Source organism: Balaenoptera acutorostrata, chromosome 1, assembly GCF_949987535.1.
Source record: "Balaenoptera acutorostrata chromosome 1, mBalAcu1.1, whole genome shotgun sequence".
NCBI classification, from domain to species: domain Eukaryota; kingdom Metazoa; phylum Chordata; class Mammalia; order Artiodactyla; family Balaenopteridae; genus Balaenoptera; species Balaenoptera acutorostrata.
In genome coordinates this window covers 177,880,175-177,906,498 of record NC_080064.1, presented here as the reverse complement: position 1 = coordinate 177,906,498, position 26,324 = coordinate 177,880,175, and the positions used below count along the sequence as shown (strand labels likewise).

At 43.5% G+C, this 26,324-nt stretch overlaps 1 protein-coding gene across 1 annotated transcript; it reads right to left on the bottom strand.

Annotated features, from left to right (window-relative positions):
* Nucleotides 1-801: 801 nt before the first annotated feature.
* Nucleotides 802-25,574, bottom strand: HHIPL2 (HHIP like 2). Its single transcript, XM_007172080.2, has 9 exons — nt 25,263-25,574; nt 21,554-22,206; nt 20,528-20,671; nt 18,405-18,736; nt 16,708-16,834; nt 9,336-9,481; nt 5,541-5,622; nt 2,044-2,126; nt 802-1,327 (listed from the first exon to the last, which is right to left on the bottom strand). The coding sequence occupies exons 1-9, from the start codon at nt 25,572-25,574 to the stop codon at nt 903-905; spliced, it is 2,304 nt and encodes a 767-aa protein (XP_007172142.2). The 3' UTR covers nt 802-902.
* Between the last annotated feature and the right edge of the window lie 750 nt (nt 25,575-26,324).

The window sequence follows — 26,324 nt, the reverse complement described above, 5'->3', positions numbered from 1 at the left end:
CAAGGATCACGTGACCTCTAAAAGTCCTTAACAACCCGAGCACTTTTGTTTTTGCTCTGCTTGAGTCAAATTGCCTATACCGTGCTGGATGCTTTGCACAATTTGGAGAACTTCTTGAAGACAGGGATCATTTCCTCTCTTAGCTCTTTCATTCCTCAAATACCTGGTTAAAAGCCACCAACCCTCATTGAGACCCCTCCAGGGAGGCAAGTTCACCAGAGGTTGACAGGGGCATTGGCTCAAGTCCAGCTGAACAATTCCCTGCTCCCTGGCTGCTGTGGTCTAGGGCACATGGTTTAACCTCACCAAGCCTCACTTTCCTCACCTTCAACATAAGTTATATGGCAACACATAAGAAGCAAGGTTTTGAGGTTTCAGATAATATAATATATAAACTTAGCACACAACAGGTATGCAAAACGTAGTCACGTTTATTATGCTATTTGCCAGGGCAAAATAATAGGCACTGGAGGTACAGAACAGGACCTGACCTTGTTCAGACCCTGATCTTTACAGGGGGCAAAGGAGATGACCATTTTAGAGGGGCTCTCCTTGGAAACCTGTTTCTACAGTCCTCCTCTTTGAGCTGGGATGAGGCATGGGAGTGACATCGTTCTTAGGCAAACTGGTGAGGCACGTCACATTTCTTAACGCCAGACAAACATAAAGGAGCTCAAAGGAGCTTGTCCATTTGAGCAAGTGTCGATTTACTACCTTAGGTCACAGGCATTTACAAAGCAAAACATAAACGCATAGTGGAATTCCAAGCAGGTTTACAGACCAGTGCACATGAGTAGCCAGGTGCCCTGGCAACATGGGGTTTGGTCTCCCCGCAGAAGCGGACAAGGAGCATCTGTTTAGATGGAAAAATTCCCGTGGACAGGACAACCGTGCCGCCTAAATCAAGCTCTCTCCGCCGGTTCCCACCTCCACCCCCGGCTTCCCATACGTCTAAGGTCACCTTCAGCGGTAGCAGCTTCCGCGTGGCAAGGTGGTTCTCTGGGCCCTCGTCCCCTGACCAGCCGCCGTGACCGAAGAAGCAGAGGGACACTCTTGCCAGCTCGCCTCCACTGTGCCGACTGGCTTCCTCTGCCTCGGGGGCGTCTCGGGCTCTTCTTCCTCTTCCCCTGGGGGCCTGAGGACCACGCTTTGGCTCTCTGCTTTGCACCAGACCTTGGAAAAGTCTTCCTGCTGCTTGTGGGAGAAGCCGGCTTCTTGGAGGAGCCTTTCTGAGACGAGGCCCGGTCTGGACTGGAGGCTAAAGTTGCATTGGACAGTTTTCTAGCAGCTTCCTCGGACTGGTCCTTTAGCAAGTCCAACACCGTTTCTGGGAAACAAGCGTTTATTTAGGAGAAATATTAGTTCTGGAAAGTAGCTCGAAGGGAAGTGCCGCCCAGGAATCCTATGCCCACTTGAGGGTTCTTGAATATAAATTCTTTTGAAATTAATATGTTTAATTCCCTGGCCTTGATCTAAATAGATTACTTTTGTAATGGGACCACTCCAGAGATGCATGGCTCTAGAATAGTTCCCTTAAGATAGTGTCCCTCCCCGGTAAGTCTTTCCTGACTACCGTACCGGGAGGAAGAGGTTCTCACTCTGAGGGCCCTCTCAGTCCCCTGGACATCCTTCTCGCCAGAAGGATAATATCAATGCTATATTTACTTCTTCATTGGCCTGCACTACATGCCCTCCTCTCCTTTGAGTTTAAACTCCTACAGGTCAGGTTCACTGCTGTATCCCCAGGGATTGGCACAGGGACCGCCACAAAGTAAGTACTAAATGAATGAATGAATACTTGAATGAACGAATGAATGAATGAATGAATGGCAGCAGGTCACAGCAGAAGCAGGTGCTGCCCCCTCTCACCCTGGTACACAGAGGAGACATAATGACTGAGCCACAGATCATAGCCCTCAGCCAGAGGATAAGCCTTAGGTGAGAAAATAAGACCTGCCACCCCGGGATTGCAGCTGTTTGCAGAGGGCACTCTGCCGGCACCTCGATGCCAAGGCCTGAGCCTAAAGACAGAGATGGACTCACTGGCAAGTGGTCTGAACTGGACCCGCTTACTCTTGGTTTTCACCGGCACCGGATTGTACTTGCACTTGCCTGGAGGTGCTCGCCTAAAAACAGAGAGAAAAAGTGAGGATACAAGACTCTGAAGATGGAACCACGAAATCCCGGTCACCAGAAGGCATACATGTGCAAGAACTGGGTTCAGCCCTCCCTTATCCATAGGGATGGGACAGATGTAACAGGAAATGTGCGATGAGCCCAGACAGAGAGGAGAAAGGACATGGACATCACAGGGACGCTGCAGGCCCTTCGGGGACAGTGTAGTGAGGGGGTTGGAGCATGGGCTTGGCAACAGAGAGAATAGGGTACAAATCCTGGGGACCATGGGCAAGTAAGCCTTGCTAAGTTTCGATTTTCGCTTCTATAAAATAGAAAAGTAATATCACCCATCCTCACAGGGAGATGGGGAGGATTAAATAAGAACTGCATGCTTGGCACACCGTAGGTGATTGATATATAATTTTTTTTTAAAACACTTTGGCAGTTTCTTTTTTTTTTATTTTTTATTTTTAATTATTTATTTTTAAAATTTATTTATTTATTTATTTATTTATTTATGGCTGTGTTGGGTCTTCGTTTCTGTGCGAGGGCTTTCTCCAGTTGTGGAGAGCGGGGGCCACTCTTCATCGCGGTGCGCGGGCCTCTCACTATCGCGGCCTCTCTTGTTGCGGAGCACAGGCTCCTGACGAGCAGGCTCAGTAGTTGTGGCTCACGGGCCTAGTTGCTCCGCGGCATGTGGGATCTTCCCAGACCAGGGCTCGAACCCGTGTCCCCTGCATTGGCAGGCAGATTCTCAACCACTGCGCCACCAGGGAAGCCCCGATATATAATTTTTTTAAATTATTTTTTAAATGAGATTTTAAAAAATGCTTGGAGCAGTGCTCAGCACATACAAAAGTGATTCCCTTTAAAGAAAATCTCTTCACCAAGTGAATCAGTTATACATATACAATAACTGATTCACTTGGTTATAAAGCAGAAGCTAACACACCATTGTAAGGCAATTATACTTCAATAAAGATGTTTAAAAAAAATAAATAAATAAAAAATAAAAAAAGAAAAAAAAAAAAAGAAAATCTCTTCAGATACTCATGGCACGGCCCCTTAAGTAATGGCAGCCTCTCTGCCTCCTAGTATTCTGATTCTTAAACTGCTGTCCCCTGGGTGCATCTTCTGAAATAAAAGGGACTTTGCAGACTAGGAACGCTCCCAGCTAGTTGGTGGTAAAGCCAAGATTCAAACCCAGCATCCAGGGTCTATGATTCTAAGGGAAGGGCAGAAGGAAAAGATGGAAGGGGGAAAGCATACATAAATAACCCAACTGCTCCTTAGAATGCTGGGGAGGGTGCATTTAGTGCAAAGACGGGCTGAAGAAGTAAGCAGAGCAGAATCTGGATCCACTGCTACAGAAGTTTGTACAATTCAAGTCGTCATTATAACTGAAGTGAACAGGTAGTGCTGAAATGACTGAGCCAGAAAGAGGAATGCATTCCTATCCTCTGTCACCTCTCACCAGCTCTACCTCGGGCAAGGGATTGAAGGCAGCTAGGCTCAGTTACCTAATCTGTAGACTGAGGGTGTTACCCTGTCTCACTGGGATTCTGTCAGCATCAAATGTCAGCCTGCACACACAGCACCCAGCACAGTGCCTGGGACACGGAAATGACTCCATAAATGTCAGCTGAGAGAAAGGTGCATGAGAAAGGATGTCTTCATTGTGAAGCAGCCTCTACAGTTGCTTTATGATTGACCTCTCATGCCACTAGAGGTAAGCTAAATTATCCCCCAACCACATCAGGAAACTGTCAAACGAAAGAAAAAGGGATTCACATAGGAAACCTGTTGATAGAAAGAGCAGAAAACTCCCCACCCAGGCACCGTCAGCCACTGGAAGCACTTTAAAGACCCTGGGTTTGCTGCATCCCTCAAGCACAGGAGATCTGCATGGAGTGGACCCAGCAGTGGAGACAGCCTGTCCCTAATTCACCCCTGACAACCCTGCACTCCACCAGGAGAGCCCCCGGGCACAGCCTCAGGGACTGAGTCTCTTCTGGGAACTTCTGAGAACACCAAACCCGAGCCCGGTTGCCAAGGGGAGCTGTGCTGGGCTGGGCTTCTGAGCCCTCACCAGTAGCAAAGGTCCTCTGAACACCACCCCAGATATGGTAACATAAACCTCACAGGGAAGTCTTCCTCTGCAGGTCTACCTTCAAGCTGACTCACGGGGAGACTTTCTGGCTTTGGGTAAGAATCCTGAGATAAATCCCGCACACTGCCCAGAGCTCTCAGGATGGATACACTGCATCTCTCTCCCAGGGACAGATATGCACACACCTTCAACAACCTCACAAATGGGAGGCTGTAGTATGGCTTTTGCCTGATGAGTTGAAGGTTGGTTAGTCTCTGAGAGAGGTGGGCAGAGAAGCAGAGTTAAACATCACAGAGTCTACCAAGTGAATAAATACTGTCACTGAATTCCAGAAAAGATCAGGTGGAGACACTGAGAAACCTGACAGTTTAAGACGCAGCTCCCGGGGATTGGTCCCAGGACCTCGCAGATACCAAAACCCACTGATGCTCAAGTCCCTTATGTAATATGGTATGGTGTTTAGCATATAACCTACGCATTCTCCATATACTTTAAATCATCTCTAGATTACTTATGATACCTAACACAATGTAAATGCTATGTAAATAATTGTACATAAATATAACTGCTATGTAATTAGTTGTAAATATTACATAAATAGTTGCCAGGGCATGGCAAGTTCAAGTTTTGCTTTTTGTAATTTTCTGGAATCTTTAAAAATATTTTTGATCCACAGTTGGTTGAATCCACAGACGTGGAACCCACAGATACTGAGGGCCAACTGTATGTGCCAAAGACCAACCCATGGGATAGGACATCAATATCTACTCAGGTGGGCAGAGGTGTACACCCACTGTCAGATGATCCCAGACAGAAGTTTCCAGAAGCATATTAAAAAAGAAACAAAAAACAAACAAGACAGGAGCCACAGGTCTAGACTAGTCATCCTAGAAAGGCTCAAGATCCTCATTTCCAACCACAAAGAGACCGTTTCCCAAATATTCCATAATTCCTACAGATGCATTGTCCTACACATTTGTCTGCCCAATCTGCTTTTTTTTTTGTTTTAATTTATTTATTTGGTTACTCCGGGTCTTAGCTGTGGCACGTGGGCTCCTTAGTTGCAGCGTGCATGTGGCATCTAGTTCCCTGAACAGGGATCGAACTTGGCGCCCCTGCATTGGGAGCTAAGAGACTTAACCACTGTGCCACCAGGGAAGTCCCAGACCAATCTGCTTTGCATCTAAAAGAAAGATACGCTTCGTTGATCATATCTGGCAATTCTTGGGGAGTGAGGACTGTTTTTCTGACCTGCCATGGAGATAAAGACCAATTCCAATCGCCTGAGAAGAAAAGGTAACCCAAGTCTCACCTCGATGGGTCAACAAATTTGTAAATGGATCCATGCGGTGTGTAGGCGCTCGGGTAAGAGGTGGCCAGGAAGTAGAGCTCCCCTGATAAAATAGGAACAGGCCATCAAGGACAGGACACAAGGCCGGGCCAAGACAGCTGAACACACAGAAAATCATCACCAGGGGTTGTGGCCCTGAAATGCGTGAGCCCCAGGAAGGGGTCCCTGAAATCCCGACTGACAGTGAGGCTGTCAGTGAGCTCCCCAAGGAGAAAGTCCATCTCAGCCCCCCAGACCAGCTTGGGGTGTCCCCCAGCAGAGGCACGTTTCTGCTCCTGTTCCCTGAACCAAAGGGCTTCTCATCTCATTTATCACCTCTTTGCTTTCAGAAACTTCGCCTCAGTGAGCCTCCATCTCCCTCCCCAGTTCTTCACTACTGATAAGGAGTCTCCGTGAATGCCAGAGGTAGGCAAGCCACAGGCTGAGGACCACTTATTAGATACTTTATATTCTATTACCCCTTCTTTACTGTGTTAGTCCCCCTTCCCCCATCTCCCTCTGTCCTCCAGCTCCACCTTCTTCAGTCTTGGGTTCCTTATTTCCTGCGACACCCCCCACTCCTCAGCACCCCCTTGGTCTTCTCCACACCCCACAGAAATCACCTCCACCCACCGTCTTCCACATCTCTTTTACCAGGGGTCCCTGTTTCCTCCCATTTCCTCGTATTTGAACTCCAGAAAACTCCGCTCCCTTCTCATAGTAAGTACCTCATTCCACCTCGTTTCACGGTTCCCTGTGAGGGACAGTGTAGGGTTTATGAGCCCAACTTTGGTTAGATAAATCTGAGTTTGAAATCTGATAACACCCATTACCATCTGTGTCGTCTTGGGCAACCTCTCCACCTGGATAACCCTCGTGTTATTTATTCATTTGTAAAAGGGAGATAAGAATACCTCCCCTGATTATTAGGTATTAAATGAGAACGTGTTCCGTCATCGGCAGTTCCTCTTACTCCCTTATGTCTCTGTTCCCTAAAGGCTGGCACCGTGACAGTTTTGTGAGCCTGACACAACTTTTGTGCTATCGCACTGGGTTTAATGCACTTGCTGTTGTGTGCTTTACACAAGCTCTCCCTCAATCTGATGGAAGGAAACGTCTTAATAAGGTGCAAATTGGAAAAGCCTAGAGCTTTAGACAGCTCTGAGCTAGTTAAACAATCTTCTTCCCTGAATTCGTGGAGAGCAGTGACTAATGTTTGTCTCTGGCCGACTGTGAGACTGATGTTCTTTGCAGAGGTAACGCACACAAGGTAACAACTGCCTAATAGACTTTGGTTTTGTGTATTGACAAACTGTATTTATAATCCTCCCCTTGTAAGGGGGTCTGAGGACTTAGGACAAACCCTTCCCTAGAGCCAGTTTGCTCCTCTGATTAGAAACCCCAGGTACCATCCAAGGTGATACTGACATTAGATAAATGAGGTGTCTACCAGCTGTCTGCATGTGCACAGGTCACCCTCGGGCAGGGGTCCCTCCCAACCATGCAAACGATTTCTGGTCTAAAAGGAGAATTGGAAACCCTGCATTGCTGCATATTCCCTACACATGACTACAGTTGGTGTAAATTATATGTTCCAAACATGCCATAGATTTCCCACTGCATTTTTAGGGGAAGACAATGCTAGAAGTGAATTTCATCTGTAGGGTCTGACATTTTTTAAAAATGTATTTTAGGGCCAAAAAAACACACCAGAAAACTATAACGGGCCATGTAAAGCAAAATGCATGCAATGTGAATTTACTGCAAGCTTTATGACCTCAGCCAGTCCTCTTGAGGATGTGCTCCAGTGACTGATATTCAGAAATCCAACCCATCAGAACTCAGCCGCAGGTCGCCCCACGCCTGCCACTCACTCATTTATTTACTCACTCGCTTATTTGTGCCAGCTGTTGGCTAGAAGAACTCAGGAAATAAACTGTAGCAACAGTGAAGGCAGAGCTCTGGCGCAACTAAAACATGGCTTATCTCAAGCTGGTGACTGATAGTAAAATAATGAAATAATACTGACTTCTAAATAGGTCAATAATGGGAAAGACTATAACACATGCAGAAAATCTGAATCAATCTTTGCAAAAACACAAAAGCAAGCAACTCTGGAAGAAAATAACTTGCCTTGGGGAGAGCCTCGCTGGCTTTAGGGCTGCCCTTGGGCAAAGTCTGGCTTGGGAACACTTTGGCAAGTCCACTCCATCAAATTCGGCCAAGGACACTTCGTTTTGTCTGCCAAATGTACTTGAGTGGTATTCAAAAACTGCCTTGTTTTCTCCTGCAAGAAGTCTACCGGCTCAACAAACCAAACCTCCAAAACCTGGGTTTTCTGTGGCATCCTGAAAAGGAGCAAGCCACAGAATGTGGCAGCCCAGGGGCCCCAGGCAGGCTGCCTCCTAGGGTCTCCAGCCTCTGGGGGGTCCAGCCTCCTTGGGGCACCAGCAGGAGAGAGGCCCCACCACAGCCTGTGGTTTTCACATCATCTACTTTCCAGTAATCATCACCGGCCAGCCTGTGGTTTCTCTGCTTTTTTGTATGTTTGGACTTCCAATGTGGAACTCACAAAGACTTTTCTCTATTAAGAACGCTTAAATTTTCCAAAATATCCTCTCCTATAAAATATTCATCCTGAACTATCTATTCATAAGCTAGCCGAGAGGGAACGGTGCAGCTGCTGACCGGTTTTCTTTATGTCCAACTCAAGTGAAGCTCTTGTACAGCCAGCCATGGTTCAGAGTGGAAAGTAACCAAACACTGAGGAAACCATCACGGCTTTGGTTTACACTTGTAGAGAGTCCTGTGTCTGGAAGGGACCCCTAAGAGATCATTTTATTCTCTTCCTTGCCTCCAAGCATGGCTAGGTGCAGTGCTAAATACCGGAAGGATCACAGGCCTTGTTGCCACTTACATAAACAACAAAAAAAATTTAACTTTCAAATTGACACATAACTTATGTAAAGCTGAAATTAAAACCTCATTTTCTGATTTCAAAATTTGAGGATATTTATTAAAGCTGAGTCCCTCTCTCTCTCTCCCTCCCTCCCCCCGCTCTTAGGTGCACACGTTCCTTGCTTTGCTGATGCCCTTAACATATGCCTAATCTCTCTAGGGAGTAGCCTCCTACCTAGCTGTCTACCCTTTTCTCAGATCTCTCAAGAAAGAAATTCTCCGTCGTTCATTCACAGAAGTTGCCTAACAAACTGTTGGCAGGGTCAGGAAGAGCCCAGCCCAGCCGGGGGATCATCAGAGGTACTTTCTCTCAGGCAACACCAGCAGGATAAACACCCACTGTCTGCCCCACTGTTGGCCCTGTTCACATTTGTATAATTGCAGATTAGAATAAAATCAGGAAGGAAGGAGCACATGCACCTCCTTCATAGTCAAAGGATTGAAGAGACTACAGTGTAGACCTTGGTCTGCCCTGCACAGTGAGCTGTGCAGTTCAACAAAGAAGGGGTAAGTTGGCATAGTCAATCTGTTTCCTCATTGGTGAAATAAACATAATAATTACATCATGGGGGTGTTGTGATTACTAAATAAGATTTTAAAATGTAAAGTGCTTAGAACAGTATCCACTACATTATAAAAGGTGACTAAATGACAGTGAAAATAGAAAAAGTGGTAGTTGCTTTTTCAATAACAATAATAAGAGTAATAATAACAATAGTAATAATAATGATTATTATGATAGTAAATGTTCAGTTCACAATGCCTGTGATTATCTAAGTTCCAGTAAGCAGAAATAGAATAACCTTGTACGTTTGTTACCTGCTTCATCTTCAGCAAAGGAGATGATAAACTTGCTGTATGTGCTGATCAACCCTGGGAAGGCACAGGACTCAGTGCTGCCCAGGCAAATGTCCTTTTTCTTCCATTTCTTGGTTTTTCTATCTTCCTGCAAAGCCATAAGTCGACTAGATGAAAAGCAAAACCTTATATTTTAGGAATCCATATTTCCACCATGCAGGATATTTTTTCCTCCTAGAATCAGGGAATCCTTGACTACTAGGACTGAGTTTCCCACAGGAGATCAATAACTAGCCTCCCTCAGGAATCAAAAAAGCTGCTGCAGAGATATTTCAGTCACCCACTTGCCCTAGATGGGGAAGTTCACTTGCTATTATAAGAGGAGCTTGGTGCCCTGTGAAGGTTGCACCACTACAAAAGACTAATCTAATTTTTATTAACTGGCTAGTTGCTCTACACCTCTAAGCCTATATAAAATCTATCAATCTATAAAATGGGGGATGGTAAGAGAATTTACCATAGGCAAGCATTGTGAATGTTAAATAAGATAATATATATAAATATCTCACTAAGTGTCTGGCATATAGTGAGGGCTCAAAACCAGTAGCTATTATTATTATTATGTCTGTATAGTAGCAGATAGATGTCTCCTATTCCTGTCATCTATCTGAACTAAAAGCAGGTTTTTAGAAGAAAAAAGAAAGGAAGTTGGGTAACCAGGGGTGTCACCTGAAGAGTTTTATAGAAACAGAGATGCCCAACCACAGGTAATTCTAACGCATATGCTTTAATTAAGAATCACTGTAGATGCGGGTTATGGGAAAAACATAAAGAACAATTAAATCCCAAAGATCTAACAAGTGATGACAAAGGAACTGACCCAATTACTAACTCTACCTTATCTCTGTAATGAAGAATTGCAGCATGAAAATATTAACATCCTTTGTAACTAACATGGGGTAACAGGGACTAGAATTACCATTCCACCTTAAATAGTCAAAAACCTAGACAAAATAGAATAACAATGGTTTAAAAGATACTAGAGATCAGACAATGGAGGACTGTGTTCCCTAAGAGAGAAATAAACAAAGTGAACCCTACAATTGTCCCAGCTTACTACCTTGAAAGAGTTTCTAGCATAAGGAAGAAAAACATAGGCAGAGCCTAGCACAGGCCTTGAGTTGAAAAGACAGAGATGAGAGTCCAGGAAGACCAATGCAGGAAGAGTCTGTAGGACAGGTATTGGAGAGAAGAGAGCTGCACAGAGAATGGACTCCAGAGATCTGCAAAGGGTCATCCTCAAGAATCTATCAGTATACTTAACAGCAGACACATGTGAGGAAAATAGCTAAATCAAGGAAAATAATTAGAACTAAAAGTACCTGGCACTTACTCAGGGTCAGAAATATTGGGAATGTAATTCACAGGGCATTGGGTAGAGTTCTTGGGAAAGTCTTGCCTCAATATTGAAGAATAGATAGTTCTAGAATAAGCTCTATGTTGGTCCTGCCTAACAAATATTAACAGCAAGATTTGAAAGGATCAGACTATTTCCAAGTAACTGAAATGTGTCCCAGAATAAAGCTCAAGAATATTTATAGGAATACAAAAATATTCAGCACCGACAAGTTAAGTAAACAATGTCTGGCATCCAATCAAAAATCGCTAAGCAGGTAAAGAATGAGGAAAATATGACCCATAATAAAGAGAAAAATCAACAAAACCTGACACAGAATTGACACAGGTGTTAAAATCAGCAGACAAGAACATTAAAAAGGTGATTATTACTATATTCTGTATGTTCAAAACATTAAATAGAGACCTAGGATATATTTTTTAAAAGCCAAGTTTCTAGAGACAAAAAATACATCTGAGATTTTTTTTAAAAACCCACACTGGATGGGATGAATGGCAAACTAGATATTACAGAAGAAAAGATTCATGAACTGAAGACATAGAAATAGAAACTATCCAAAAATGAATTTAGCCAAAAAATTTAAACACGAATAGATCATCAGTGAGCTGTAGGAAAACTTTAAATGCCCCAGTATAAATGTATCCAAATGAGAGGAGAGAAAGGGTGTGAGGAAACAGAAGTAAAATTTGAAAAATAAAAATAAAATTTTCCAGATTTGATGAAAGCTATAAATTCACAGATCCAATAAGTGCAACCAAATCCAAGCACAAGAAATATGAAGATAACTACACCAAGGTATGTCTTAATGCAATTTCAGAAAACCAGTGGTAAAGAGAAAATCTTAAAAGCAGCCAGAGGAAAAAAGTGACACATAAATATGGAGGAACATATATAAGGATGACAGCAGATTTCTCATTGGAAATGATGCAAAGTAGAAGATAGTGGACATTTTTAAAGAATTAAAGAAAGAATATGTCAACATACACTTCTATACCTAGCAAAAATATCTTTCAAAAAATGAAGGGAAAATAAAGACTGCAAAAGTGGAAAGAATTTATGACCACTAGACCCATTTTTCCAAAAATGTTAAAGGAAGCTATTCAGGCAGAATAAAAATGATCTCAGAAAGAAATATGAATCTCCACAAAGGAATGAAGAGTATTAGGAATGGTAACTGTATTCATTTTTACTGCCACTGTAACACATTACCACAACCTGGTGGCTTAAAACGACACACATTTATTCTCTTACAGTCTTGGAGGCCAAAATTCTGAAATGGGTTTCTCTGGGCCAAAATCAAGGTGTTGGCAGGACTGTGCTCCCACCAGAGGCTCTAGAGGAGAATCTGTTTCCCTGCCTTCTCCAGCTTCTGGATGCTGTCCTTATTTCTTGGTTCATGGTCCCATGTCACATTGCCTTTTCTCTCATTGTTTTCATTGTCACATTGCTTTCTACCTCTTCTGTCTTCAAATTTCCCTCTACCTCCTTCTTCTAAAGATGCTTGTGATTACATTTAGGACCCATCCAGATAATACAGGATAATCTCCCAAATCATATGCAGTATGTTTTGTGACCACAATCAAACTAAATTAGAAATCAATAGCAGAAAGATTTTTGGAAACCTTCAGATAATTTGGAAACTAAACAACACACTTCACAATAAACTGTGGGACAAAGAATCAAAAGGGGAATTAGAAAATATTTTTTTTAACTGAATGAAAATGAAAACATATATCAAAATTTATGGGATGCTTTTAAAGCAGTACTTGAGGGGAAATTTATAGCACTAAACATATACATTAGAAAAGATGACAGGTTCCAAATCAATGAGCTCTGCTTCCATCTTGAGAAACTTTAACTAGAATAACAAATTAAACTCAAAGCAAGAGGAAGAAAGAAAAGAGGATAAATCAATGAAATAGAAAACAGGAAAATAATAGGAAAAATATCAATGAACCCAAAAGCTGGTTTTTTAAAATATCGATAAATTTGATAAAACTCTAGACAGACTGATCAGGAAAGAGAGAGAGAGAAACACAAATTACCAATATTTGGTATAAGTGACACAGTTATTAAAAGGATAATCAGAGAATATTTATGCCAATAAATTTGACAAATTACATGAGCTGGACGAATTCCTTGAAAGGCAGACTACCAAGGCTCACTCAGAAAGAAAGAAATCAACTGAATAGCCTATATCTATTAAAGAAATTGAAATTGTAGTTAAAAATCTCCACGAGGAAAACTTCAGAGGACTTCTAGTTTCTGGTCCAGCATGTAAGAAGTTTGGAAGTCAGCACACCATCCTAACAATAAGCAAAAGGCTGAAAAAACTGAAAAATCAACAACTATTCTTAGATCCCTAAGAGAAGTGAGGTCACAGGGCAAACCACTGCCCCCAAAATTGGAGAGATGAACAGGCAGATACAGAGAATTACAACTTATAGAAAACCACAAGCAGAAACCTTCACAGGAATCAGTTCTGGGGTTGGAAAACCTAATCTATGATTGACAAATTGCTAGAAGCTCAGTGTGGGCAAGTCTGAGAGTTAGAAGCTGCAGAAGTGCCCAGTCATCGAGGGTCCCCACACTTTTATGACTTTTACCTCCAGGAGCTGGACCAGTTTCCCACAGTAAATATCAGAGCAAAATCTCCTTGTGCTTCCAGCAGTGGGGAGGGAAAAGGGAACCATTTTGAAATACACCAGTGCTTTCTGTTTTTCTTAACAAATGTCTCTCCTCAGGAGCAACTAACCAGAGGCTAACCTGCCAGGATTTTATCAGAGCCTCACAGACCTGGGGAAGGTAAGTACCTGACTCCAGCCCACTGTAGCCATCCTGTCCCACCTAAATGTGTATGGAAGGGGGAGAGAAACTGAGAAACACAGATGAAGTTCACAGTCCGGAGGCACAGGCTCACTAAAAAACTGAGACCTAGTCATAAGACTAGGACACTTCCCTTCCCCTACACCTCAACACCACTTTGTTAAAGACCTATTTACAGCAGTTCCTTTTACCCAGTGCATCATAACCAGCAATTAGGAAAAAATTACAAGGCATACTGAAAGGCAAAACACACAGTTTGAAGAGACAAAGCAAGCATCACAACCAGACTCAGACATGGCAGGGATGTTGGAATTATCAGACTAGGAATTTAAAACAATTATGATTTATATGCTAAGGGCTCTAATGGATAAAGTAGACAGCATGCAAGAACAGATGGACAATACAAGCAGAGATAAGGAAACTCTAAAGAAGAACCAAAAAGAAATGCTAGAGATCAAAAACACTATAACTTAAATGAAAAATGTCTTTGGCGGGCTTATTAGTAGACTGGACATGGCTGAAGAAAGAATCTCCGAGTTTGAGAATATCTCAATAGAAACCTCCAAATTGAAAAGCAAAGAGAAAAAAGACTGGAAAAAAAAGAGCAAAATGTCCAAGAAAAGTGAGACAACTACAAAAGGTATAATATAAGCATAACAAGCATATCAAAAGGAGAAGAGAGAAAGGAACAGAAATATTTTAAACAATAATTATATAGAATTTCCCCAAATTAATGTTTGATGCCAAACAACAAATCTGGGAAGTTCAGAGAACACCAAGCAGGATAAATGCTTTAAAAACTACTCATAGGTATATCATATTCAAACCACAGATAATCAAAAATAAGAAAAAAATCTCAAAAGAAGCCAGAGGGGGGAAAGAACTTTACCTATAGAGGAGCAAAGATAAAACTTACATCAAACTTCTCCTCAGAAACCATGCAAGCAAGAACAGTGTGGAGTGAAATATTTAAAGTGTTGAGAGAAAAAAGCAGCCAGCCTAGAATCCTGTACCTGTGAAATTATACTTCAAAAATGAAGGAGAAATAAAGACTTTCTCAGACAAACAAAAATTGAGGTAATTTGTTGTCAGTACCTCTACCTTGCAAGAAATGTTAAAAGAAGTTCTTTAGAGAGAAGAAAAATGATATAGGTCAGAAACTCAAATCTATATAAAGAAAGGAAGAGCATCAAAGAAGGAATAAGTGAAGGTAAAAATCAAAACTTTTATTTATCTTATTCTTCATTGATCTAACAGATAGAAGTTTGTTCAACATACTGATAGCAACTATGTATTTGATTATGTATGCTTATGTATATAGTAAAATAATAGTATTATTAAAATATATTATTATATTAAGTGGGATTATTTTATTATTGTAAGACACAGACTACCCTTGAAGTGGTGCGATGTTATTTGAAAGTGGACTTAGCTTAGTTGTAAATGTATATTGCAAACGCTAAGCAACCACTAAAAAATGATTACAAAAAACAGTATAACTGATATGCTAAGAAAGGAAAAAAAAAGGAATCAGATAAAGTGTTCAATTAAATCTGCAAAAGGCAGAAAAAAGAGTAGAAGAAAAAATAGGAACAAAGAACAAGGTCAACAAATATAATAGAAAGCAGTAATGAATATGGCAGATATTAATGCAACTATATCAATAATCTCTTTGAATGTTGATGGTCTAAATGTACCAATTAAAAGACAGAGATTGTCAGAGTGGATCAAAAAACAGGACCCAACTACGTGTCATCTACCATTAAACAGCAGATCTAGATGGCTTCGCTTAGAAGGAAGAAACACGTATTTTACGCAAACTAGTCCAGATAACTAAAGAAGAGGAAATACTCTTCAACTCATTTTATAAAGTTCACTTTAACCTGATAACAAAATCTGACAAAGATAATACAAGAAAGGAAAACTACAGCTCACTATTTCTTCATGAGCATAGATGCAAAAACTCCAAACAACATATTAGCAAATTGAATTCAACAATATATTAAAACAAAAACAATGTGTTAATCAAATACAACTTGACCAAGTGGTGTTTATCCCAGGAATGCAAGATTGCTTCAATGATCAAAAAAATCAATCAATGCAGTTCACCATATTAACAAGCTAAAAATGAGAAAGCCACATGATTCTCTCACCAGATGCAAAGATGCATATGACAAAATGCAACATCCATACCTAATACAAACTCTCAGCAAACTAGGAATTGAAGGAAATGTCCTAAATCTGATAAAGGGCATATACAAAACATCTACAGCTGACATCATCCTTATTGGTAAAAAATTGAATGCTTTCCCCTACTTCTATCCAACATTGTACTGAAGGTTTGAAGTGAAGCAACAAGTCAATAAAATAATAATAAAAGGCTTCCAATTCAGAAAAAGAAAAAAGTATCTGTATTCACAGCAAAATGATCTTCTACATAGAAAATCTAATAGAATCAACAAAAATGTCACTTTAATAAGGAGTTCAGCAAGGTTGCTGGATACATGCTATAAATATATTTAACAAAATTTAACATAGCATCAAACACTATGAAATACTTAAATGTGCAAGTCCTTTGCAGTGAAAACTATGAAGCTTTGTAGCAGTTTTATTCACAATATCCCCAAACTGGGAACAGACAAAGCATCCATCAATAGGAAAACAGATGAATAAACTGTGGCATATTCATGCAATTGAATATTACAGAGCAATGAAAGAGACAAACTACTGATACATGCAACAACATTGATGAATTTCACAGACATTACTGAATGAAAGAAGCATACCCCAAAAAAGAGCACATACCATATATTCCATTTATATGAAGTTCCAGAAGCAAAATTAATCTGTGATGAGAGTGGTTATCTCTGGCTTAATGTGTGTGTGTGTGTGTGTGTGTGTGTGTGTGTGTGTGAGAGAGAGAGAGAGAGAGCGCGAGAGAAAGGGGTGGTACTCACAGGCAATAGTCAAGAAGGAGCCTTCTAGAGTGATGGAAATGTTCTGCATCTTGATATGATTGGTCTTAATATGAGTGTATACATTTGTAAAACTATCCAACCATGCTCTTAAGACAGTGCATGTTGTCATATGTAACTTATACTTCAATAAAAATATTAAAAAAAAAGAGAGAGGACATCAGTCCTTCCTTACCCACTCATGAAGTCCCCAAAGATGTAGAGGCCATTGAGATTTGGGGATTCACATCCACGGTAGACGTAACCTCCAGTGACAGATTTCCCCACTGCATGGCCATAAGCATAGATTGGCAGAATATCATCTGTCCAGAAACAAGGAAAAAGAGTGAGTGTCATGGCTAAAAACTGGGAGCTTCGAAGAGGAAGAAGTGAGCTTTTTAATGCAGTTGCCTGACTAAGTGGAGAATATTTCAACTCCTGGCCTTTGGGAGAACAGGCAGCCAAGCGAATCATGTCTATTTTTCCCAACAGACCAGCCATGATATTCTTGAGCTTCCCATTTGACTGGTCTCTGAAAGCAGAGAGGAAGCCTAAAATTCTCCCATATGTGGGGCAGTGACCTGGAAATCCACACACCTAAATTTTCCCCCTAGGTTGATATGGCAGATCCTCAGGTTTAAGGATTTGGAATATTGCAAGGATCTGGATGTCTGCTTTGTAACTTAAGAGTGTAAAGAACAGGACCCTCCAAGGCCTTCCCAGGACAGACCACCCCGAGCCCTCCACCTGCCTTTTGTCTGTAGAAAAACGTTAGCCAAAGAATAAATTTAATCAGAGAAATGAAAAAATGCAGAAGCAAGGAAAATAGTCAAACAGGACAAAATAATAATAGTTTAGTCATTAAACAAAGTCAAGGATATTTAGTTCCTCCTCAAAGGCGATAGATAATATACTGAGCCATATCCTTTGAGCTGTTTTACAGATACTGAAACCCTCACCAGGTGGAAGAAGTTAACTACATGATGGCCAGACTGTAGCCATGACATAAGCTGCTCCATCCTCCACATTTCCAAGAACTGACCTCAAGAAAGTGGAAACAAACCAACCCTGGAACTAAAAATTAACTGTATTTAAAACAATCAAAAAAAAAAAATAACCAATCAAGATGACTCTGATCGGACCACACCGCGTGACCAATTTCAAGATGATCATCAGAGATGCCTGTGCTGTCCTGCATGTAGCCCTCTCCCTCCTCCTATACACCCTTGAAACCCCCCTTTAAAACTCTTCCACCTGAGTGGCAAGGGGAAATTGGTTCTTTGGGAAATGAGTTCACCTTCTCCCCAGGATGGCCAGCTTCCTCAATAAAACTATCTTTCCTTTTACCCAACACTTGTCTCTCAGTATTGGAATCTTGAGCAACAAAGCAGCCAAACCTGAGTTCGGTAACAAGAGGACAAAAAAGACTAAGCAATGGTGATAAAGTCAGAGAGTTGGAATTTTAAGCCAAATGAAGTTTCTAAAGCACACCTTGATTATTGATGCTTAGGCATTATACTATTACTTGATTGTACACAGAATATCATTTCAGTGGGCCCTCTCAAATGGTAAATAAATAAAAACATATAGCCACCTATTTTCCTCTGCCCGTGGTTCAAAATTGTATGCCTGAAAATCACATGAGTAACTTATTTAAAGTATAGATTCCTAGGTCAATCCCACCCCCCCAATCCACCAAGTATTTAAATTAATTAGGTTCACAAGCACCAAGGCGTTTCAGGTGCCAGTGGCTGGGGGACCACCCTAAGAAGCACGAGCCCACAGGACACAAACAAAGGCACCTGCAGGGCAAGACACTCCCAGGTTTTATTCCCCCACCTCCACCTGCAACTCACTGAACTCATTCAAGAAATCAAAGAGCTTCTCACTTACCCAAAGAGGCGTTGTGACAAAGTTTTTTGTCGTAACATTCAAACCCTTCCTTTGCCCTCCAGCCATAGTTCCCGCCTTTAACAATGATGTCAACTTCTTCAAACCTGTTCTGTCCCACATCCCCACAGAAGATCCGGCCTCGGCCCTGGCGCGTGATGGGGTCCCCTCGGTCCACGGCACAGCGCCACATGTTTCTGACCCCGTAGGCATAGACGGCTGGATGGGCCCCTGGCTCAGAAACAAACGGATTGTCCAGGGGCACTCGGTACCGCCTGCCACCTGAGCCTGCCCCATTCACATCGATCCTTAACACTTTTCCCAGCAGGGAACTTCTGAAAAGAAGAAGGCCAAGAAACAGGCACAGGATAAATATGCAGATGTGAGACTGCTGGATCAAATGCTAGTTCTATTTTTAATTTTTTGAAGAGCCTCCATAATGTTTTCCATAGCAGCTGCACTATATATTTTGCATTCCCGCCAATAGTATACAGAGGTTCAAATGTATCCAGATCCTGCCAACACATGCCCTTTGTTTTTTTATAATACCCATCTTAACAGGTGTGAGGTGATATCTAATTGTGGTTTTGATTTGCATTTCCCTGATGATTAATGACATTGAGCACCTTTTCATGTACCTGTTGGCCATTTGCGTGCAAGATGAATAAGTTCTAGAGATCCGCTGTACAACATTTTCCCTACAGTTAACAATATTGTATTGCACACTTAAAATTTTTAAGAGGATGGATCTCATGTTATGTATTCTAAATAAAATAAAATGTCACAGAACTAGAGGAGACCGCCCAAGACAGCCTACTGATAGTTGATCTCAAGTGACAACCAAGAATCACATGGGGAGGTAATATACACACATATACTCGCTCTATATATACAATATATAGTGTTAAGACTTCCCGATTTTTGACTCAAAGAGAACTACTAGGCAAAAGTTTGATGTAGTCCTGGTCCATGTGACAAGGAGCAAGTTTCAGCTTCAATTTTTCTATTTTTATAATAGGATGGTTTCTCTCAGGTTTGATCTAATACTATGAATTTTTTTAAGAGCTGGTTCTATTCTTCCTCATATAACAATGTCGTCAGTGGAAAGAACAGAGGCTTTTAAGAAGCTCTACCAATGACTGTGGTTCTGAGCCTCTGTTTCCTCCTTTGTAAGTACCTTGCAACATGGTTGTGATGTAAGGGTTAAATGAGTTATTGTGTATACAGCATGTCATGCAATTCCTGACATACAGTCAGCATTCGACATATGTTAGCTCTTTATTATTGTATTACCAACCCTAATATTTTTATTACTAGGGATACTGAGAGCCACGTGCTTGCTGGGTGCAAAGGGCAGAAAGATCAGGTGTCGTTTATCTAGCTAGCACAGCCTCGCTGGGCTCCTGTGCCAGATTGTCTGAGTTTGAATTCTGGTTCTGCCACTGACCCCCTGTGTGACCTTGGACAAACTACTTCACTCCTCTCTGCCTCTATTTTCTTGTCTATAAAATGGCTATCATAATACCTACACTTCATAGAATCCATTCATTCCAGATGTATTTATGGCATGACTCCGGTGCCAGGCACTATTCTAGGTGCTGGGGATACGTCAATTTAAGAAAACAGACTAAAATTTTTGCCCTTGTGGTTGTCAGAATTACATGCTCAAATAGACATAAGCCTTTTCGAACAGCACTGGACACACAGTGAGCATCCAATATACATTAGCTCTTATTAACTGACTTCTCATGTGTCTCCACATGAGACACAGTGCCTGGAACACAGTGATCAATAATACTGTTGAGTTGAATTGAACTGGACGGTCAGATCTTGGCATAGTAAATAATGTCCCGCTAATATATATTTTTTAAAAATTCTGAATTCATCTCTACATGGCCCTCTGAGAGTTACACTGAGCACCCATAATATTAATCACCAAATTACATTATGCCTGAAATGTATAGGACAGAAAACCAAATATTCTTCCCATTGCGTCAACAGAGGGGGTTACATCTTACAGTAAGTGATCTGGGTTTGACCCTCTGCAGATTCCATCTCAGCAAAAACGTTACACCAGGGCTCATCCTAAATTTTAGGGACAGGGGCCCAGCCTCCATCCAGCTTACTTGTTCTGAGCATTTCCAAACTTGCCGAAGGGATCCCCAGCCTGTCCTCCATCCCCAGTAAATATGTACATATAGCCATCCAGGCCAAAAAGAAGTTGTCCACCATTATGATTTGAGGCTGGTTCTTCTATCTCCAAAATGACCCTGGAAGGAAAAAGAAACCATGCTTTGATACAAACTGAAACAGCATCCTCTTGAGACATCCAGAAATGACGGGTCCAAGCCAGCCAAGACCTGCTTCAGCGTTCCCAAGGATCACAAAGCAGGTAGCTCGGGGGCTCTGGGACACCCCTCGTTTCCTAGTATGACTCCCTCATGGATCATTTTTCTTCCATATCCTGAATTCATGAGCCGTAGACACAGCTGGGTAACAATCACCCTTTTCTGGGGCTCAGCCTTACTCTCTGCTCTACAAGAGCCCTCAGTCCCTTCCTTCGGGCAACCACACAGGGGTCAGTCTACCACTTCTTCATGCTCTTCAATCCCCTAACCTGTCTATATGGGAAGAGAGAGACAAGGCAGAAAGGAGATGGAAAAAAGGCGGAATGGTAGAGTGGAAGAGCAGGAGCGTGGGGTCAGTTAGCACTGAGCCCTTCATCTGACCAGGCATCAGTAACTTAACGGCCTTGCGTCACAGCTTCCTGCAAGGATGAGAATTCCCATGTTCATGGTAAAGAGCCTGGGATCTAATGGTCACGCAATAATCAGAGGATGCTATTATATTTAATATATTGATATTATCTAAAATCATTTCTCAAACCCTTATGGCTGCCGGCCTTTGCTTACCCTCTGTAAAATCAAGCAAGCGTGGTTCTAGGTATAAGGTGGGTGGCTATAGCCATGAATAAGCCATGGACTCAAGAAGCTAACTTGGGTTAACCTCAGTAATCAACAATGACTCCTTTATCATCATTATAAGCTAGTAGCTCGAAACCCAGGAAAGCTCCCCTATATCATCTCAGAGGACTGATTGGCGATATTTTGAAACACAGTACACAGCTGCAGATTCTCGTGGGTATGCCTCACCTCTCCGATTTGAGATCAGCTCTGTTGGGATCTGCCCGAGAAAGCTTCATCTCACTAATCCGGATCTTTTCGACCCTCTTCTTGCCCAGGCATGAATAATAAATATAGAACTTGCGGTTGCGGTGGAACTGGGGATGAAAAGCCAACCCCAGGAAGCCTCTCTCATCCCCAATCCAGGGAGTGGTCAGCACGATGCTCTTGAGGTCCAGGAAGGGTTGCTCCAGGCGACTCCCATCAGGCAGATAGACCCACACCACCCCCACCTGCTCGGCCACGAAGAGGCGATGGGTGCCGTCCCCAGCGTGGACCATGGAGACCGGGTTCCTCAGCCCGTTGGCCACCTCGGCCAGGCAGAGCTGCAGGCAGCCGCGAGGGTCCTCGGCCACCACCCCCAGGTTGCGGTTGAGATGGTCACTCCTCAGGACGTTAGGGAAGCAGTAGTCCTTGTCGGGAACGTTGAGGAGGTGGCAGAAGCGTGCGCCATCCTTGTCATGGGATTCCTGGAGGCGGCGGTCATTGGTGAGCAGGGAGATGGCAGAGTGGCAGTTAGAGTGGAATGCAGAGCAGTAGTCAGAGCAGAGGCCGGGAAGGTTCCGGAGGGGCGTCCGCGGGTTCTCAGCATCGTAGAGGTGGGCTGCGTAGGGTGAGCACTCCTGGAAAAGAAGAGGCAGCTCAGCCCCAGCGGGCAGACTGACCACGGTGGAGCTGAAACCAGTTTTTGAGCAAACAGTGGGAAAAAAGATCTGGGAAAGAGCCAGGATTCTGGAGCTCCTGTTACCAACTACTGGTAAAGTTCCTCTCTGGGACCCAAATTTTCTACCCAGTTAATGCTTCTGGAAAGCAGAAAGGGAAAAAAAAAAAAAAAAAAAGCCTCATATTCACTACACTATCTCTAGCATTTTAAGTTCATTCTTGACATAGTTTTATTAAACGATCAATTTTTTCTAAAAAAGAGAGAGTACCAAATGTACCTTCCCTTTATCATAAATGCTGTGTCTGTAAGATTTAATTTCTTTATGCACATCTGAGGCAATGTGGCAAAAGCTTTACATTTGTTGAATCTCAGTGTTGGATCCGTAGTGTTAATTACTTAATTTTCTGTGCTTTCCCGTATGTTCAAAATATTGTATAATTTAAAAATAAAATGATCAAAATGAACACGCTACATCATTCCCAGAGATTAGGCATCTAGCAATTTCTTCCCTTATTTATTAAAAATATTGAAGTGTTTAATATATACAAAACACCATGCTGCGAGCCACAGAAATTTAAATTGTGGCTATGGGGCCATATGACTGCTCTTGACAAACATACAAGGACTGTGAACCAAAGGAATATCTGCTACTTGGGCCTCCCAAAACTATAGCGTTTTCTAGGAGGAAAATAGAATATTGTGGGCAGACAACCAACTCTCAGTAGTGATGAAAGGCAGAGGCAAGTGAGATGAAGAAAGTAAGAAAGACCAATTTAAAGGGGGTAGTTTGGGGCTGTGGAGTAGGGCAGGGTCCTCTGGCCCAGAACCCGCTTCTGACCACTGATGCCTCCCCCAGGGCCGTCTCATTCACGTCTGTTCTCTCATCACTTAACAGAGGGACCAGGAGCATTTCTCAGATATGTTGAGTTCCCCATTCTTTCTTATTTCAGCCCTGATTGCAGACTGCAGAGCGACTTCCTGGTTACCTGGAAGAGCAGAAGAAAGCCCAGAGAGTCACAGCATCTCTCCCTGGGCCGTCTGTTTCTATTTAGGATACTTGTCAGAGCTGCTGACAAGAAGCCATAGGAACGGCTCTGAGTCCCTGAGTGAGCTGTCCACCGCTGGGGAGTAGAAAGAAGAAGAGAGACGGAAGACAAAAATAAGGATGAAATACCCAGGAGCAAAGGAGGCTGTGGACATATAATCACTCCCGTGGCACACTCTTATGCAGCAATTTAGAGTTTGCACAGTTGCCTTTACTCAGTCAGCTCAGGAACTATCGTTTCTCTGTCTTAGAAAATGAAGGCCCAGGAAGAGTCTCTATTGTGTGCCAAGCACTGTCCTCTGCACGGGGGCTATGACAGTGTGCAAGGTGCACAAAGGCTCTGTTCTAGTGGAGCTTACGCTTGCCCCAGGTCAGAGAACCACTGAGTGGATGGGCCAGGGCCGTTGTGACTCTACTTTGGCGTGGTGTGATCAAAAGGGCACGAGACTTGGAGCCTGAGCCTCCGGATTTGTGCCCTGACACTGTTTGACCTTCAGTAAGTCCTTTAAAACTCCTGATTCCTCATCAGTAAAATGGGGGGTCCTAGTAGCTGCCTACAGGATCATTGCTGGGAACACACCACGTGTGGGGGTGGTGAGAAAGAGGGAGAATAAAGTTGTGAATTTTAATAAATAGACACTTATAGCTTATTCTTTTTTTGTTTCCTTTTTGGTTTTGTTTTTAATTTTATTGAAGTATATAGTTGGTTTACAATGTTGTGTTAATTTTTGCTGTACAGCAAAGTGATTCAGTTATACATATATATATTCTTTTTTGTATTCTTTCCCGTTATAGACATGTGTAGGTTATTCTTATTCCTCAAATCCTTAAAACAGGAGAGCTGTTGAATTTGGCTTTCTGAAACCTCACCCAAAAGGGAAGCGGGAGGCAGGAGAGAGGGAGGGAAGAGACATTTTTATCAGGGGAATATCTCAGAAATTAAGAGCCTCAGTGTTGCTCATAAGAGCCCAGCTTCTGCCCAGATGGTTATCCCAGAGTTAATTCTCCAGGAAACAGCCAAGGGGTGGAGCCCGAGGTGAGAGAGGACAGCCCGGAGCGAGGCCTCACAGGTGGCTGGCTTCTGTGCCAGGCTCTGCTATGTTCCCTTCACTGGGAGTTGGGGTGGCCAGTTGGCTCTGGAATCACAGCAGGAGAGCCAAGTAATTGTGCTGACATGCCCAGACGGGTCTCAGATCAAAGGTCTGCCTGGATTTGCTGTGTCTCACCCCCAGCACGTCATTAGAGTGCTACTCCTCACGGCAACCTCTTTCACCTGCTCTCCAACACGGACTCTCCCCTGTACCCCTGAACCCCTCTTCCCACAAAGTCAGTGTGTGCAGTCTGCATCCAGCATGGGTTTGGGCTGAGCCCTACTGAAGTGATGTCTGCCAAGGATGTGGGTTTTGGCTACTGGAGAGCCAGGAGAAGCAGAACCTCTGAGTCATTGCCACTCAGCAGCTTGAAGCTCTCCTAGGCCAGGTCTGGAAAGCTGGGGAGAGCCCCCATCATCACGCCAGAGACCCCCTGGCACAAATGACCCGGACGAGGGCTGCATCCCAACGGATGCCACCACTCCCCCCATGTGCTCTGTGAGCACCGCAGGTGTGTGCTGTGCCCAGCTCTCAGAGCCCTGCAGGGAGGACCCAGACCACGGCTGCCCAGGGAGCTCCATGAAGAATGCCAATCGCGTTCTTCTGGGGCCTGAGAAACCATCAGGGCCCGCAGAACCCCAGAGGGAGAGCTTTGGGAAACCTGTGGGAACCAAACTCTGCCTCAGTGTGTCTGTCCAGAGCCTAAAGCCCCAGGTGGAGGCAGCTGGCAGGTGAGCAAGCTTCTAAAGGGCTGGGCGCCCAAAGAGCCCTCCCTGCCAGGACCCCCGCCGGCCAGCCCAGCACCCCATCAGCTGGGGCTGGAGAGCACTCTTCTAAGCTAGCTCCCTCACTTCCCCAGAGGGTTCTGCTCAGACCTACCTGGCAAAGGATGTCTTTAATGTAACCGCCGCACCGCTCGTGGCCCTTCAGATCAAAGTATTCCATGATGTCCCAGTACCGGGCAGCGATGCGGTGGTCCTTACGCTGGTCACAACAGCCGAAGGTCTCATAGTCAGAGCAAAACTCGAGGTGCAGGAGGGGCTGGAAGGGGGGCCCATAATCCAGGCACTGGGGGTGCCCCTGCAGCAAGCCCCCCTGGCCCAACAAGACCGTGAGGCAGAGGCAGAAAATTCGAGAAGAGGTAAGGAGCCAGGGGGCCCGACCACCCCTGGGAATGGACCTCCTGAGCATCCTGGTCCTGGCACACTCCGGCTGCTGTGTGCTCAGGCTGGCTTCCTGCTCTCTGCTCTTTCCCTCCCTCCCTCCCGCGCTGAGTTTTTCTTCCTTCCTTCTCTTCCCCCCACAACCAGGTTCACTGAGGCGGTGTCTGAGCCATGTCCCTTCTGGGAGCTGGGTAGCTGTCTCTTGTGAAAGCAGTGAGAGGCGTCCCTTCCCCTCCAGTCCCCTAAACAGGAAGCTGGTACAAGGCCTGCCCTGACTGCGGAGCTACTGGGGTGCTGGCAGAAAGGTGCGGTGATGTCCACGGCAGACATGCCGTGGTTCATTAAAACTGCAAAGAAAAAAAAAAAAAAACTGCAAAGAATTCCTGCAGGAAATCCCCACTTTGTTTATAGTCCTTCACAAGCTGAGCAGCCCAGGATCTCCAAGGAGAACGCCACACATTACACGGTCCCTGACAGCAGACTGGAAGGCGATGCCATGCCAGCAGCAACACAGGAACACGGGTGTGGGTCTGGGAAGACAGAGGGGGGATGGGGGAGGCAGTGGATGGTGCAGTTCCTGCCATCCGGAAGGGTGCGTATTCTGAGGGGACATCTCACGAGTTAAGAGGAGACGGTGAATATAACTATCGTGGTGATCGTTCTGAAATGTATGGAAATAGCGAATCCCTACATTGTGTAAAAGGAACTAACGTAGTGTTGTGGGTCAATTACACTTCAGAAACAAACAAACTTATAGAAAAAGAAATAAGATTCGTGG

Excerpts from the sequence above, each read along its gene's own strand:
- HHIPL2 (XM_007172080.2), bottom strand. The coding sequence starts at position 25,574 with ATGCTCAGGAGGTCCATTCCCAGGGGTGGTCGGGCCCCCTGGCTCCTT. Across the intron at positions 16,835-18,404 it reads TTGTCACAACGCCTCTTTGG|ATGATATTCTGCCAATCTAT; the intron begins GTAAGTGAGAAG and ends GTTTCTGGACAG. Across the intron at positions 9,482-16,707 it reads TTTGGGGACTTCATGAGTGG|TCGACTTATGGCTTTGCAGG; the intron begins GTAAGGAAGGAC and ends CTTTTCATCTAG.